Source organism: Ziziphus jujuba, chromosome 1, assembly GCF_031755915.1.
Source record: "Ziziphus jujuba cultivar Dongzao chromosome 1, ASM3175591v1".
NCBI classification, from domain to species: domain Eukaryota; kingdom Viridiplantae; phylum Streptophyta; class Magnoliopsida; order Rosales; family Rhamnaceae; genus Ziziphus; species Ziziphus jujuba.
This window is the reverse complement of record NC_083379.1, coordinates 43,945,175-43,961,334: the sequence shown is the minus strand read 5'-3', so window position 1 is coordinate 43,961,334 and position 16,160 is coordinate 43,945,175. Positions and strand designations below refer to the sequence as shown.

The 16,160-nt window shown below is 35.8% G+C and overlaps 1 protein-coding gene across 1 annotated transcript; it reads right to left on the bottom strand.

Annotated features, from left to right (window-relative positions):
- Nucleotides 1–1,726: 1,726 nt before the first annotated feature.
- Nucleotides 1,727–5,065, bottom strand: LOC107424632 (mediator of RNA polymerase II transcription subunit 6). The gene is made up of 5 exons (XM_016034476.4): nt 4,772–5,065; nt 3,708–3,882; nt 3,287–3,356; nt 2,817–2,926; nt 1,727–2,263 (listed from the first exon to the last, which is right to left on the bottom strand). Exons 1-5 carry the CDS (start codon nt 4,999–5,001, stop codon nt 2,102–2,104), a joined length of 747 nt encoding a protein of 248 aa, XP_015889962.2. The 5' UTR covers nt 5,002–5,065; the 3' UTR covers nt 1,727–2,101.
- Between the last annotated feature and the right edge of the window lie 11,095 nt (nt 5,066–16,160).

The window sequence follows — 16,160 nt, the reverse complement described above, 5'->3', positions numbered from 1 at the left end:
ATTAGGACGCAGGGCTAACTAAATTTAACGGTACCGACTTGATGATATTGGAAAAACATGTGTTTCAAATTAGGAAATAAAGGACGAATTAATCATAAAGTAGCGAGCAAAGAAAGGAGCTCTCTTTGATATAACTTACAAGTGGAGAAGAAAGAGGCCGATCCAGTTACATATGGTAGGGTACGAAATATTGCTATGGATTTGGTGTGGGACAAAGAGAGATGCTGAGATTTTCTGGCCGCTGATGCAAGTAGTGGTTGGTTGCTAATGCAAGGTTATTATCAGAGAGCTAGCTGTTTGGCTTCTATTAAAGTTGGTCCAAATCTCATTTTTATCTGTCAAATTGGCACACTGTACAAGAAGCCAACTTCACGATCCACAATCACCCACATCACCTTCCCGTTTTTGTTTTACTTTATGGAAAATTTCATGTTTTGTTTACAATTCCATTACTAAGTCCAGTAAATTTGGATAAGATAAATGTATTTCTAGTCACTGAGACACCGAACAGAATGAATATAAAATATTTCCCTGTTTTTCTCATGGTAGATAGACACGTATGCTATTTTAACTTATTTTTTCCTAATGCATAATCATCTCAAACCACTACAATATAAATATTTTTATTTTTATTTTTATTTTTTTTTTTGTGTGGCGGAAAGTTCGGCAGACTAAAATATCTACCATTGTGCTATGCTCTGCGGTTCTTTTCATCATTGGATTATATTAATAAGAGGGATGGCCCAAAAAAAAAATAAATAAATAAATACAGAACACAAATAAAAAGGGAAACTTACCTGCTGCTTCACAAGCAACAAAAGTGAGTGGCAGCAATCGTGAAAGTTGACGTTTTATGTTCAAACTTTTTTGTTTTGTCGAATAAAATTAATAAAGAGAAAAAGGAAAGGTCATTACGAGTGATGGTTTTCTGTAAAGCTAATTCCTCTGCAAGTTGCAGCCACTAAACTTATGTTTTTGCTCCTTTCAGTGTTTTCATTAATATCTAAAGTAAACAACCGAGCACAAAAGCATATTCCTATTAACTTATATTCTTCATGAATTATTGGGTGACCATGTACTTCCGTTTCAGCAAAATTACCAAGTGGTAAAGGAGTTGAACGTGATTCTTGTTATGTTTTCATTCGCCCAAAAAAGATTGTTGTTATGTTTTGAACAGATAGTTTTTTTTTTTCTTTTTTTTCTTTTTTTTTTTTTTCATAATTCTTTTATTGACAATGACTGCGATAGTCCATTGTCATTATGTAGTCGTTTGGCAAACCAATAGCCAATCCAAATTGGTTTTATTGGAAATTTGAAAAACACAGTATCATGTTTGATTCTGAACTGATTTGGATTGGTTTAAATGCACTATCCTAAACTATGTAAACGTACCAAGATGCCTGATTGCAGACGTGTCTCACAACAGTTTTTTTTTTTTTCTTCTTTTTTTTTGAGGGTATAAAAGCTTTTCGAGTAGTAAATGGCAATTTAAAGGACATACGTCCACAACGGCAAGGTAGTGAAGCATTCCTTTCCTTTCCTGTCAAGAAATTGCTATGAAGATTGCGGCATTGAGCAATTCAATACTGTTTATTACCCTTTTCTCATAACTAGGCAAATATTATTATCTTCTTGCTAGAACAGTTCAAAATTAATTGAGGGATGATATTGATATCTTCTCTGCTGGGGAAAAAGAATGGAGTGGATCGTCTCAGGGAGAAGCATCAAACAGAACGGAATAAAGTTGCTAAACATGAAAATGAGTAACAGATTGTCTTATATAGACATAAATCAGAATTAAACCTATCGCAATTACCATTTTACTTAACATGTAAGAACACTGCTATGTAACTGATCGTCCTTGTAATGCAGGACGGACACTTGGAACAGAGTGACAAAAATCATGTTTGATGTATGTACAAGATGTTAAACTTACGTGTAACTTCAATTATCCCATTTGGGAAATTACATTAAATTGACATGGATCTTAATCTTACAAAAACCAGAAAAAACTCTTAAGTTAGATCACACAAATGTTGCACAACGATCCTCACGTAGCATCCAGTTCATGCCCATAAGAATCGAAAATGATAAAAATACTTCAAAACCTCATTCTTTTGGCAGGGCCCTGGTCAACTATGGGATCAACGATAGGTTGCTGTGGCTCTCCAGCTTGCTGGGTTTCAGGGGCATTTTCTGCTTCTGTGGTGGGAGGAGGAATGTAACCATCTGGAAATGGTGGCGGTGGTGGGGCTGGTGGTAGCTGCATCAACAAAGTTATAAAGTCAATGCCTTGGTAATAGATTTTTTTAACATCTTAACCACAGCAGAGCATTACAATTTTTAGCCATACTCCAAAAGCTGAGACATCAACAACGGTATCGATGATAAGATATACCTTTTTGATAAGTAACAATGTTATTTAAAAACACTAATAGAAAAAGGTTAGAAGCTTCGTAACAGTCACATATACATGGTGGCATTGTGGTTTTTAAAACTCACAGCTTCAGACTCACTCTGCATACATATACACGAAATAGTTTTATGCTGGGATCTTAATGAGTTAAAAAGGTAACAGCACAGAGAAAGATACGTGAACAAGCAAATAAGCATCTACATTCTTGGTATTATTTCTTGGACAAAAACAAGAATAGGCGCCCTAATAAAATGATATTTATTACCTACTTTACATTTTCCAATACATTTTTTTTTTTTTTTTTTTTTTTAAGTTTTGGTATTTTACATATTCCATTACCTATTTCTTTTGAGAACAAGAATAATAGAGAATATATGTTTTAAGTTTTATAAAATGTCACCTTCCGCTGTAAGGATGCAAGAATATGATCCACTCGCTTAACTTCCTTAAAATCAATTGCCTCTTTGCCAACCTTTGATTCAAGGGCTACACTCTCGTTTTCAGAATCAACTGCATCCGAAATGACAAAAGGAAATATAACTTATGAACATAAAGCTAATAGTCATACAAAAGAAGGCATAAAAGTGTATATCTAGCAGTGGAACATACACACACACACTCGCACACACACATGAAGGAGAGCATTCTAAATGATAGAAGAAATTTTTTAGCGTTGCATCAGTTTTCATGGTCATGCCTAATAGTATTAGACCACAGCTATTGAAAGATACTCTGCCTTCTTTCTTTCTTTCTTTTTTCTTAATAAGAAGAAAGACTCACTGCTTTCTCTGTTTATAAAAATTTTAAAGAAAAAAGACACACTGCTTTTAAGCCCATGCATTTATCAAAATTAGCACTCAGATACGATACCATATCCAATCTTCTCCAACTTTGAGGCAGCAGTGGTAAAAGCCTTTGATATGTAATAAAGAGCCCGTCCCTGCAGCATGAATAGTTTATCAAAACACAGCATTGAGTTTTCCTATTACATATTAATAAATAGATTCTGCAATAAGACAACAGTCTTTCTAAGACAGGCTCCAACAATTGTATGACATATATAGTCCAAACTTGAAAATGACAATACCAACTCTAAACAGGAGTTCAAAACAAGTACTACCAAGCACAATAAAATTAGTTACAGGTCTAACCGCCTATAGTTACAGGGTCATTTTATGACATTACCATAAACAAAGGCTCAACAATTTTCACAGTAATGCTTATATGCGAATATTACTCTATGATAGTAGTAACAAGACAAAAACTCAATCAGACAAGAAAAGGCACTAACAACTCGAGCTGCAAAAACATTGCATAGTTGCGGTGCTTGGTAAATTGAACCATCTAAGACATAATAAGTCAGCATCGGTGTAACTTTCTCAGGTCCATCCCTCTTTTGCTTGCGGATAACAAAAAGGTGGGGCTCCATTACTTCATTCAGCATGTATTCTGTGCCTGTCATTTTCCTGTAATACACAAACAATTAGCATCACTAACTCTACCTTCTACCAACTACTTGGAGTTAGCAGCCTAAAACAATGAAATTTCTGGTCCAAATCCAATATTAGTTTTCTTTTTTCTTTTTAAAATTTTTTTTTTTTTTTAAAAGATTTAACTTCTTGTCCGCCATGTTTTAGTAGTTCATAGACAAACCAAAATGATATTCAACATGTTTCATATAAGTATTTCAGTATGATGTTTAAAGTAAACAAAGTTTGAATGACAGCATCCACACCTATCACAAATTGACTGTTCTTTTCAAGGTTTTGAGGATTCTGCTATATCTCAATATAGTTGTGTTTTTAAGTCGTCATATCATCTATAACACAAGCTATTCAACCATTTTCAACTAGAAGTATGATGGGAAACAATCTAAATTCCTTACAAATTGTTCAAAGTGGAAATACCAATCACTTCCAAATCTTCATTTGGACTAATTCCAACATGGTTTAAGTGACTAATGAGCAAAATGATATCATGTTACACAAAGATAATATATAGAACAATTAAAAGTTACTTCTAGTTGTCAAGGAGCTCAAGGAAACACAACATCTTTTCTTTGTGAAAAAAAAAAAAAATTATATATATGAGCTTAAATATATTATATCGTACTGTTTTCGAAAAAAAGAGAAGGAAAAAGAAAACAACAAATTCTAATATCAATGTTGGATTCCCACCCATTTGTTAGCGACCAGAGAATGAACCCAAAAAAAAAGAAAAAAAAGCTAAGCAACCAAAAAGAAATCAAAACAATTATCAGAAGCTCTTAGCTAATCAATAATTTTCCAAGAAAGTAAAACTAACAGAATATTATTCATAAAGAAATTAATAAAGAAAGAAAGAAAAGAAGCATACGAAAGGTGAGAGATGTCAAGTGGGTGAATGGAGCGCATGCGAAGCTGTTCATTGTTGCAGGTCCAGTCGTAAAAGGGGGAAAGAGCGAAGTAATCGAAGACGAGGTTGCGATCCAGAGGATAAGAGTTCAACCACAGCTGATCCCTAAAGCATATCCCCGTCATGTCCGTTCCTGGTTGTGCTGGGGCTGGGGCTCCACCGCCCTCCGGCGCCACCGGCGGCATCGCCATTTTCGACAACCTCAAAAGGACTCCGTTTTTGGCTCACCGACTTGTCGTTTAATAGTTGATTTAAAAGGTTAAACGCCTAATATGACGCCCTTGCAGAAAATGGGCTTTCAAGTTTTCAGCACAGACACTCATTGTGGGCCTCTTTGGGTTTGGGATGGTCCACTACTTGATTGGGCTCATTTTTCTTGTTTAATTTTTAAAGGAAATTTGGCCCAATACCATGATAGGACCGAGGTTAATGAATTTTGCTCCCTCACTTGATATCTTTTTTTATCTACCCCTTCAATCTTTTATAATCCCAAAATACCTTTATGTTTTTTTTTATATGTTTTTTTCTTTCCTTTCTTCGACTTTTCTCCTCCATCTCTTTATCCATAACCAGACCTTAGGAGCCCTCTGTTTCCTTTCGCATCGGCCGGATTGTAAGCGTGGAGACTGCGCGTTTTGAAGGAGATAGTGAAGAGGCGACTCAGAGAGAAAACTGCAGGGTTTTAGAGAGCCCTAGGAGCAGAAGCAGAAGCAACAGGTAGGCAACAGCGAAGTAGGAAAGCATGAGGCTCATTCGATCAATCACTGGTAATCTTCTCCTCTCCATTTTCAAATTCTTAAGCTTTTCCCCAGACATTTTCTTCCTTGTTTCGCTAATAATGAAATAGTTTTTTTTTAAATAAATAATATATTTTAGATTGTTATTGGGACGGAGGAACTACGCAAGCAGTGTCTCTAATTTTGATTTTCTTTTAGTGGTTTTGGGAATTTTTTTTTTTTGGGAGAAATTGTGAAAGTTGTGTTCTGTTTTTTTTTTTTTTTTAATAACGGTGGTGGTAGGCATTTCTTGCTGAGAGATATGTATGATGATATGATGCTGGATGGAGTACAGCCAACTAGGGATACATTCCATTCTGTCATCAGTTAGTGGAAAGGTGCTTTCATGTTTGTTATCATGGACTTTCATTCTTTCTGGAATTTTCCGTTTGCTTGATTTTGTTTTGTTGCAGGTGGATAAGCAAAATGCTCATTTCTTTGGTGTTACGATCAATGAGCAACAAGCCGAGTGTGGTATTGTAGTAAGAGTTACTTCAAATGCACAAAGCAAATTTAAGGTATGTATATTTCATATTTTTGCATTTAAATTTTTTATATACCATGTTTGATGACTATGAACTCTCTCTCTATCTCTCTCTCTCTCTCTGCATCTGCATTTTCTTTTGTGTTGCTGATGTGACATTAAATTTATAATCTAATTGCTTTATTTTCCTGTTACTTTATTTCGAGCAAGATGTGAATGGCGGTTATGGTTTGGCCCTACAGGTACCATATCTTCTTTTCTATTGTGTCTCCAATCCATTTTCCATTTTATAGTGCATATGATTTTTGCATTCTGAAAGCTGTCATGGTTGTTTAAAAAATTTGAAGCATAGATGGAGTCAACAGTGCCAATGATCATATACAATTGGTAGAAATGTTTTGTAATACTCTTGTCATGTTAAACTTTCTGCTGTTATATCCTTCAATTTCTAAGTACTATGCGTCTCTAATTTATTTTCAAAGCATAAAATTGTGGTTGTGAAATTGTGATTTTGAATATCACACATGGGTAGAACTTAAAATTAGTAACCTACCTGTGAATGTGAAAATGATGCTCAACTTGTCTTTTCAAGTGAATGCTTCTTCATCCAGCTTCCAATTTCCACACAACCCCCCCCCCCCCCCCCCCCCCCAAATGAAATCCATGGGTTTGGTCCCTGATGTATGTATTTGTATATATATGCTTCTTCTTTTTTTTTTTCATTTTTGTTTTTTTTCACATGGATCTGCATTAATTTTTATCTGCTGAATATTAGATTCTTTTAAGATTGGAAATTTTGTATAAAGTTACTTTGTGTTTTTATTTATTTATTTTTTTCCCTAGCTATTACAATGTATTGCTTTGTGTTATAGGTTACTTTATACAACAGTTTAGTTTCTTGATGTAGTGCAGATGAACTCTGTCACTGTTGAGTCGAGGCCAAAGTGCTTGGTTGGCATTATTTTTTATGGTTACCCTTCTTATTGTAGAATGTATGCAGAAGAAACAAGTTACTACTTTTTCTCTAGGTGATTGATGAAATAGATGGAGCTCTTGGTGATGGCAAAGGTGCTGTGGAGGTTATTCTAAAGATGGTAATTGTGTGTTTTCCATTATTGAATGCTGCTTATTTATTAAATTTAATTGTCTGCACGCTTATTTGTGTTTTAATATAATTGTAGTTATAGTTATTTTATTACTATAATTGCTGTTGGTGATTAAATATAACTGCTTTCGTTGTTATCAGTTATTGTTGTCATGTATAATTCTTGTTTTCCTTAATGTTTAATGCAAACTGTCAGTTATTGCATTTACTTCATTATCAATATGAGAATCATAAGGGAAATTTACTGTTTAAACTCCACGGTTGCACATTATATACGTTAACAGAAACCTCCATTTCTACCGAGGGTAATATATTCAGCTATGGTGGTTTTTATTTCCCAGTGCTCATTATATTTTTCACTTTTATTTTATGTTGTTCATATATTTTTGTGTAGATAAGAAGTCTGATACAGGGAAGGAGAATTTTCCAAATGAAGAAAATCATGAAAGTACATAGAAAGTTTATCATTCATATGGAGTTTCCTTTTCATGATTCCCTGGAAAATGGTACACCTGAAAGTTTATCATTCATATGGAGTTTCCTTTTCATGATTCCTTGGAAAATGGTACACCCGAAAGTTTATCATTCATATGGAGTTTCCTTTTCATGATTCTTTTCATGCAAACTAGATAGTATTTTTTGCTTATTGACAGCTAGTTGCTATCTGCAGGGTTCATATATTTGTTCAACCAACAGTTAATCGTGTTGTCAGCATGTGATCCTTGACTACCATGGCTGATGTTTAATTGCTGTGACAATTTCAAGCCTTTCCATTTCTGATGGGGAACATTGGGTCAAGTTGGGATTGATACCAATAGAGGCTTTTGTAGGAACTGTAATATTCTCTAGGAGCTGTAATATTCTCTAGGAGGTGTAATATTCTCTTGTTTTTAGTCATAAAACACTTGTACAATTTCCTCTTGCTAATTCAGATTTTGTTTTTAGTTTTTGTACTTGATTCTCGTGTCAATATGATGTGTAAGGATCCAATTTTATTATTAAATTCTCCATATTATTTGATACGTGGAGAAGCAATAAATAAGAAGGATGATAATTTAAATAGATGGTATCAATCACTTTTACATGAACGGCTCCATGGTAGTATGTCCAAATGAGACTTGTTAGGAGGGAATTAATTGTCTGGCTTTTGTAAACTATTTAAATACATGGATATGAAAGTGTAAAATAAAAATAACAGTTTTCCATTTCTCATTGACTGTCTCGAATACAGGTGATAATATTAAAACAATTTTTTTGACCATCTCTCATTTCTATCTACCCTCATTAACTTCTGTCCCTCTCTCTTACTGTCCCTGCTACCACATTAAATGTATACTGTGTCTTCCTTTCTCTTTCTCTTTTGTTGGTCAGGTACCTTTCAACCTTCTTTCTTTGCATTGACGAACATTGCAGAAAATCCCAAAATCTCTTCAGTTCAGTTCACTCTCCCTGCATCATCTGAAAATCTTCATTGTGGAGCCCATACACTTCAAAAGGATGTAATTAAATTGTACGTTTCTGGAGATCGGAGTTAACGATTACCTGGTATGTGGATATATATATACATATATATATGTATATACATAATTTGGCTTTATGCTACTTCTTTACATAATTTTTTTTATCATTTATAATTAATTTTTTCCATCTTAATGTTTTGAAATCATGAACCCCCAATAGTAAACATAAATGGCTTAATAACTAAGCCAAAAAATAAATACAATATACTTCATATTAATTTTGTTAATTGATTTTACGAAAAAAATTTCCTAAAATATACTTTACGTATAGGTGATAGATAAAGTCAAAATCAAATAATGACTTAGCCTTAGCACAATACTAGTAGTGAGGAAAAAGTATGAATTGGTACGAACAAAGGAGGCGTTATAAACTATGAACAAAAAATTAAATATAATATTATAAAAATGAATCAAAAATGTTTTGTTTGAATTCACAGAAAGATGATATCGAGGTCAAATTTAGAGCATTAGACCTTTCAATGGATCGATTTAATTAATAAATATATATATATATATATTAGCCTAAGAATAAGAATTTAATTAGTCAATATTGTATTAAAAAAATAACATTTACATGGTCAGAAAGGGAAAACATTGACCAACTACAAAACTCGTTTGTCTTCTCTATCCAGCAGCTAGTACCTTCTATCCGCTTTCACAGGGTGTGTTATAAATATAAATATGTGTACATATATGGCAACATTTTTCCCTTAAACAGCATTTGTACTCATTTACATAAAATGCATTCCTATTTTATCTTTACTCATTTACTGAAAATGTTTGTATTTGTATTTAAAATGCTATTTCAGTAGGCGTTAATAACATAATTGTTTGGCTTATTTTCTGTACTCATTTACTAAAAATGTATTTGTATTTTTTCATTACTTTTGCTTCAGGATTATAGTTAAACCTTCCAGCAAAGATTCTACGATTGCAGAAGTAGATACTTAGTATGTTTTGAATTGGTAAACTCTTTATGCTCAATGTCACAAATTTCAGTTTTACTGTTCTACGATGGAACATGGAGTGTATGTTCTGAAGGTACCTGGACATACCAACGTCAAAGAACGAAGATTATACGTATCAAAAGGAATTGTACGTTGACCGATCTTGAAGATGTTGTCTACAACGCTCTCAACGTAGATTCTACACAACATCAATTAATCTTCAAGTTCATATACCATGTGTGTTTGTCATGTGAGCCGTACGTTGTGGAAAATGATGAAGACCTACAAAGTTTTATAGAAGAGTATAGTTCACACAGACCTCAAGACAGATCTCCACTTATTGTTGATGTGTTATCTAGGGTTCCAAAGAGTATTAATATTGCTGGATGTGTTGTGAATAGGATACCTACAAGTTTAGGATTTATGACTAATGCCCCACTATCTGCAGTTCCCGAGATAGCTACTTGTACCTCTGATGCCGACATGCAGTCCCCAGCGACCGAACTTCATGTGCCGGAAACTCAACCTAGATTCTCTGAAAATCAAATTTGTGAAAACAATGTGCAATCTGTGGAACATGATCATGATAATGAGCACTTCGACATTAATGATATGAATGAATATCGTGGACATGATTATGATCAAGATGAACAATTTGAGGTTGAGGTCAACACTGATCGTAGTGAAGATGGGTTACGAGACACTTGTTGGACCCAACATTCGGGACTTTCAGCTGGTGATAGTCGACATGGTGAGTCTCCTTATGGTAGTACTCCAATTGATAATGTGAATGATGATGTGCTTGCCTCTCCTTGTACCGAAAACCATTTGGACATTCGACACGATTCGACCGCAACCATGGCTGAACTTAAGGTTAACCATTGCTTCTCATCCGTCAATGCCCATGAAATCATTCGAATCAACCAAATCTTTGCGAGTAAGAATGCGCTACAGAAGAAGATTAGTCTTTATGCACTAAGGAGAAATTTTGAATTCAAGGTCAAGAAGTCAGATAGAGTCCGATATGAGGTTGTATGTGCAAACAACAATTGCATGTGGCGAATGCGTGCTACTAAACTACATGGTGATAATACAGAGGCCTTCATGATTAGGGCCTTCAAGGATGAGCATATTTGCTCTTTAAATATCATGAAAAGGGATCATCGTCAAGCAACAAGTTCAGTTATCGGAGACATCATCCAGCCAATGTTTGATGGGATTTCAAGGCAATACAAACCTCGAGATATCGTGCATGACATTCGCTCTAATTACGGAGTAAACATAAGCTACACCAAAGCATGGGCCGCTAAGGAAGTTGCACTATCGGGTTTGTGGGGCACGCCAGAAGATTCATATGCAAAACTTCCTTTATGGAGTCACGTTTTGAAGAGCAAAAATCCGGGCACGTTTACTCAAATTGAAACTGATGATCAAAACAGATTTTTATATTTTTATATTTTTTCATGGCACTTGGAGCTAGCATTAGAGGGTTCCAGCATATGCAGAGAGTCGTAGCTGTCGATGAAACTACACTGAAGAATAGATATAGAGGTTTGTTATATATTGCATCATGTTTGGATGGGAACAATCAAATTTATCCACTTGCTTATGGAATAGGCCCTGGGGAGATGGATGCGGCTTACACGTGGTTTTTTGAGAGCTTTAAAGAAGCGTTTGGGGATGATCCGAATATAGCTTTTATATCGGATAGACACAAGAGCATTGCAAAAGCAATACGTACAGTTTTCCCTAATAATCACCATGGCCACTGCACATATCATCTTGGTACAAATTTACGTGCTAAGAAGTTTAAAGGTAATGTCAACGCGATTATATCAACTTTTAATGATGCAGCTAGAGCATATATTGTTGAGGATTTTGATAAGGCCATGCAGCTTTTAGAAGGGGTTAGTATTGAAGCTGTACAATATCTCAAGGATGCAAGTCCTTCAAAATGGGCTAGATCACATTTTCCGGGCAATAGATACAACATAATGACAACTAACATTGCAGAGAGCATGAACTCTGTGCTTATTGATGCTAGGGATAAACCTGTTTTGCCATTACTAGATCACATTCGTGATGTCTTGCAAAGGTGGTGGTATGAATGTCGAACTAACGCTGCTGCAATGCAAACTCCTGTTACTAATTGGTTGGAAAAAATCATGCAGGACCGCTCAAATAATGGCAGAGGCTTACGTGTTATGCCAATGAACTTATATGAGTTTCAAGTTGTTGGCCATGGCATGTTCGTTGGAGTTGTTAACTTAGAAAATAAGACGTGCTCATGCAAGGAATTTGACATTGATGGATTTCCTTGTGTCCATGCAATTGCAGCATGTAAGCATCGACATATTTCTCCATATTTCCTTTGCTCGGCGCATTACTCAGTTGACTCACTCCGTTATGCATATTCGGAAACCATATATCCACTTGGAGATAAATGTCAGTGGCATGCTCCAGATGATGTCATAAACCAGGTTGTACTTCCACCTCAAATTGGCAAACAGTCAGGAAGACCGAGAAAGAAGAGGATTCAATCTCAAGGAGAGGAGGGTCATCAATATAGATGCGGGAGGTGCAAACAGGTTGGTCACACCAGCCGATCATGCTCCGCCGCTGTACCTTTTGATAACATTAACAACCAACAGCACCACTGAAACGGACGCCCATCAATCGCATGATGCTATATTCAGACAATGAGGCCATGTTATGTGGTATGCGTGTGTATGAAATGTAGTCAGGAATGCAATTAGTTGGTCAACCGCGTAACATGTGTTTTGGCGTAATAGACGTTGGCTTTATGTGTTCTTTTATTGTCAAATTCATCTGTCGTATTGTTTTGATAACATATCATTCCGTCTTCAGTTTTTGGTTCAGTTGTTTCTATGTTTCTTACTATTGCATGGATGATATTACTGCCCAATGGTAATGACCAATGCATCATCGGTAATTGACATTTGTACACCGTCATAAAAGACTCACAACAATTCCATCCGGCAACTTCAATCATGTGTGTTCCAACCAATAACATGCTAAATGTAGCATTATTAATGATAAATTCTGGCAAAGTAAGTGATCAAACGGCATTAAAAAATGAAAACGTTCAATTTGTTTTTGATTCAGGAATTACCGAAGGTTTCATCGGTAATTATCGAAACCCTATAGCAATCACATTTTACCAATTTTTTGGGCCCCATAAGTCCCCTAAGGTGTGTTGAATGCAAAAAAATGAAAAATATAGATTTTAAAATTATCCTAAGGAGAGAAAATTCCAAAATTGCTTAAAAAGTTCTCAAATTTTGCAAAAAAATGGGATGACTGTTCACCCTCGGTAATTCCCGAGGAAACCGTCGGTAACCATCAAATTCCCTCTGGAATAATTACCGACGGTTTCGTCGGTAATTCCCGAGGGTGAACAGTCCATAAACTTTTACCAATTTTTTGGGCCCCATAAGTCCCATAACGTGTGTTAATGCAAAACCATGCAAAACAGGGATTATAAAATTGTACTAAGGAGAGAAAATCCCAAAATTTCATAAAAGTGTCTCAAATTTTTCAAAAAAATAGGATGACTGTATTCCCTCGGTAATTCCCGAGGAAACCGTCGGTAATCAACAAATACCCTCTGGAAAAATTACCGACGGTTTCGTCGGTAATTCCCGAGGGTGTACAGACCATCACATTTTACAGGTTTTTTGGGCCCCACAAGTCCCATAACGTGTGTTAATGCAAAAACATACAAAAAAGGGATTCTAAAATTGTACTAAGGAGAGAAAATCCCAAAATTTCATAAAAGTGTCTCAAATTTTGCAAAAAAATAGGATGACTGTATTCCCTCGGTAATTCCCGAGGAAACCGTCGGTAATCAACAAATACCCTCTAGAACAATTACCGACGGTTTCGTCGGTAATTCCCGAGGGTGTACAGACCATCACATTTTACAGGTTTTTTGGGCCCCACAAGTCCCATAACATGTGTTAATGCAAAAACATACAAAAAAGGGATTCTAAAATTGTACTAAGGAGAGAAAATCCCAAAATTTCATAAAAGTGTCTCAAATTTTGCAAAAAAATAGGATGACTGTATTCCCTCGGTAATTCCCGAGGAAACCGTCGGTAATCAACAAAAACCCTCTGGAAAAATTACCGACGGTTTCGTCGGTAATTCCCGAGGGTGTACAGACCATCACATTTTACAGGTTTTTTGGGCCCCACAAGTCCCATAACGTGTGTTAATGCAAAAACATACAAAAAAGGGATTCTAAAATTGTACTAAGGAGAGAAAATCCCAAAATTTCATAAAAGTGTCTCAAATTTTGCAAAAAAATAGGATGACTGTATTCCCTCGGTAATTCCCGAGGAAACCGTCGGTAATCAACAAATACCCTCTGGAAAAATTACCGACGGTTTCGTCGATAATTCCCGAGGGTGTACAGACCATCACATTTTACAGGTTTTTTGGGCCCCACAAGTCCCATAACATGTGTTAATGCAAAAACATACAAAAAAGGGATTCTAAAATTGTACTAAGGAGAGAAAATCCCAAAATTTCATAAAAGTGTCTCAAATTTTGCAAAAAAATAGGATGACTGTATTCCCTCGGTAATTCCCGAGGAAACCGTCGGTAATCAACAAATACCCTCTGGAAAAATTACCGACGGTTTCGTCGGTAATTCCCGAGGGTGTACAGACCATCACATTTTACAGGTTTTTTGGGCCCCACAAGTCCCATAACGTGTGTTAATGCAAAAACATACAAAAAAGGGATTCTAAAATTGTACTAAGGAGAGAAAATCCCAAAATTTCATAAAAGTGTCTCAAATTTTGCAAAAAAATAGGATGACTGTATTCCCTCGGTAATTCCCGAGGAAACCGTCGGTAATCAACAAATACCCTCTGGAAAAATTACCGACGGTTTCGTCGATAATTCCCGAGGGTTTACAGACCATCACATTTTACAGGTTTTTTGGACCCCACAAGTCCCATAACGTGTGTTAATGAAAAAACATACAAAACAAGGATTCTAAAATTGTACTAAGGAGAGAAATCCCAAAATTTCATAAAAGTGTCTCAAATTTTGCAAAAAAATAGGATGATTGTATTCCCTCGGTAATTCCCGAGTAAACCGTCGGTAACCACCAAATTCCCTCTGGAAAAATTACCGACGGTTTCGTCGGTAATTCCCGATGGTGTACAGTCCATCACATTTTACCAATTTGTTGGGCCCTACAAGTCCCATAATGTGTGTTGAATGCAAAAACATGGCAAATAGGGATTCTAAAATTATAATAAGTGGAGAAAATCCCAAAATTTAATAAATGTGTATCAAATTTTGCAAAAAAATGGGATGTCTGTTCACCCTCGGTAATTCCCGAGGAAACCGTCGGTAACCACTAAATTCCCTCTGGAATAATTACCGACGGTTTCGTCGGTAATTCCCGAGGGTGAACAGTCCATAAAATTTTACCAATTGTTTGGGCCCCACAAGTCCCATAACGTGTGTTAATGCAAAACCATGCAAAACAGGGATTCTAAAATTGTACTAAGGAGAGAAAATCCCAAAATTTCATAAAAGTGTCTCAAATTTTGCAAACAAATAGGATAACTGTTCACCCTCGGTACTTCCCGAGAAAACCGTCGGTAATCACCAAATTCCCTCTGGAATAATTACCGACGGTTTCGTCGGTAATTCCTGAAGGTGTACAGTCCATAAAATTGTACCAATTTTTTGGGCCCCACAAGGCCCCTAAGGTGTGTTGAATGCAAAAACATACAAAATAGGGATTCTATAATTGTACTAAGGAGATAAAATCCCAAAATTTAATAAATGTGTATCAAATTTTGCAAAAAATAGGATGACTGTTCACCCTCGGTAATTCCCGAGGAAATCGTCGGTAAACTACAAATGCCCTCTGGGAAAATTACCGACAGTTGCGTCGGTAATTCCAGAGGGTGTATAGTCCATCACATTTTACAAGTTTTTTGCATTCAACACACGTTATGGGACTTGTGGGGCCCAAAAAACTTGTAATATGTGATGGACTGTACACCCTTGGGAATTACAGACGCAACCGTCGGTAATTTTTCCAGAGGGAATTTGGTGGTTACCGACGTTTTCCTCGGGAATTACTGAGGGTGAACAGTTATCCTATTTGTTTGCAAAATTTGAGACACTTTTATGAAATTTTGGGATTTTCTTTCCTTAGTACAATTTTAGAATCCCTGTTTTGCATGGTTTTGCATTAACACACGTTATGGGACTTGTGGGGCCCAAAAAACAAGTAAAATGTGATGGACTGTACACCCTCGGGAATTACCGACGAAATCGTCGGTAATTTTTTCAGAGGGAATTTGGTGGTTACCGACGTTTTCCTCGGGAATTACCGAGGGTGAACAATCATCCTATTTTTTGCAAAATTTGATACATTTTTATTAAATTTTGGGCTTTTCTCTCCTTAGTACAATTATAGAATCCCTATTTTGCATGTTTTTGCATTCAACACACCTTAGGGCCTT

What these genes read in the sequence shown, in the direction of transcription:
- LOC107424632 (XM_016034476.4), bottom strand. Translation starts at nt 5,001, where the DNA reads ATGGCGATGCCGCCGGTGGCGCCGGAGGGCGGTGGAGCCCCAGCCCCA. An exon ending in CTTGACATCTCTCACCTTTC is followed by an intron (nt 3,883 to 4,771) that starts GTATGCTTCTTT and finishes TGTGTATTACAG; the next exon opens with GAAAATGACAGGCACAGAAT. An exon ending in TTGCATCCTTACAGCGGAAG is followed by an intron (nt 2,264 to 2,816) that starts GTGACATTTTAT and finishes TTGTTGATGCAG; the next exon opens with CTACCACCAGCCCCACCACC.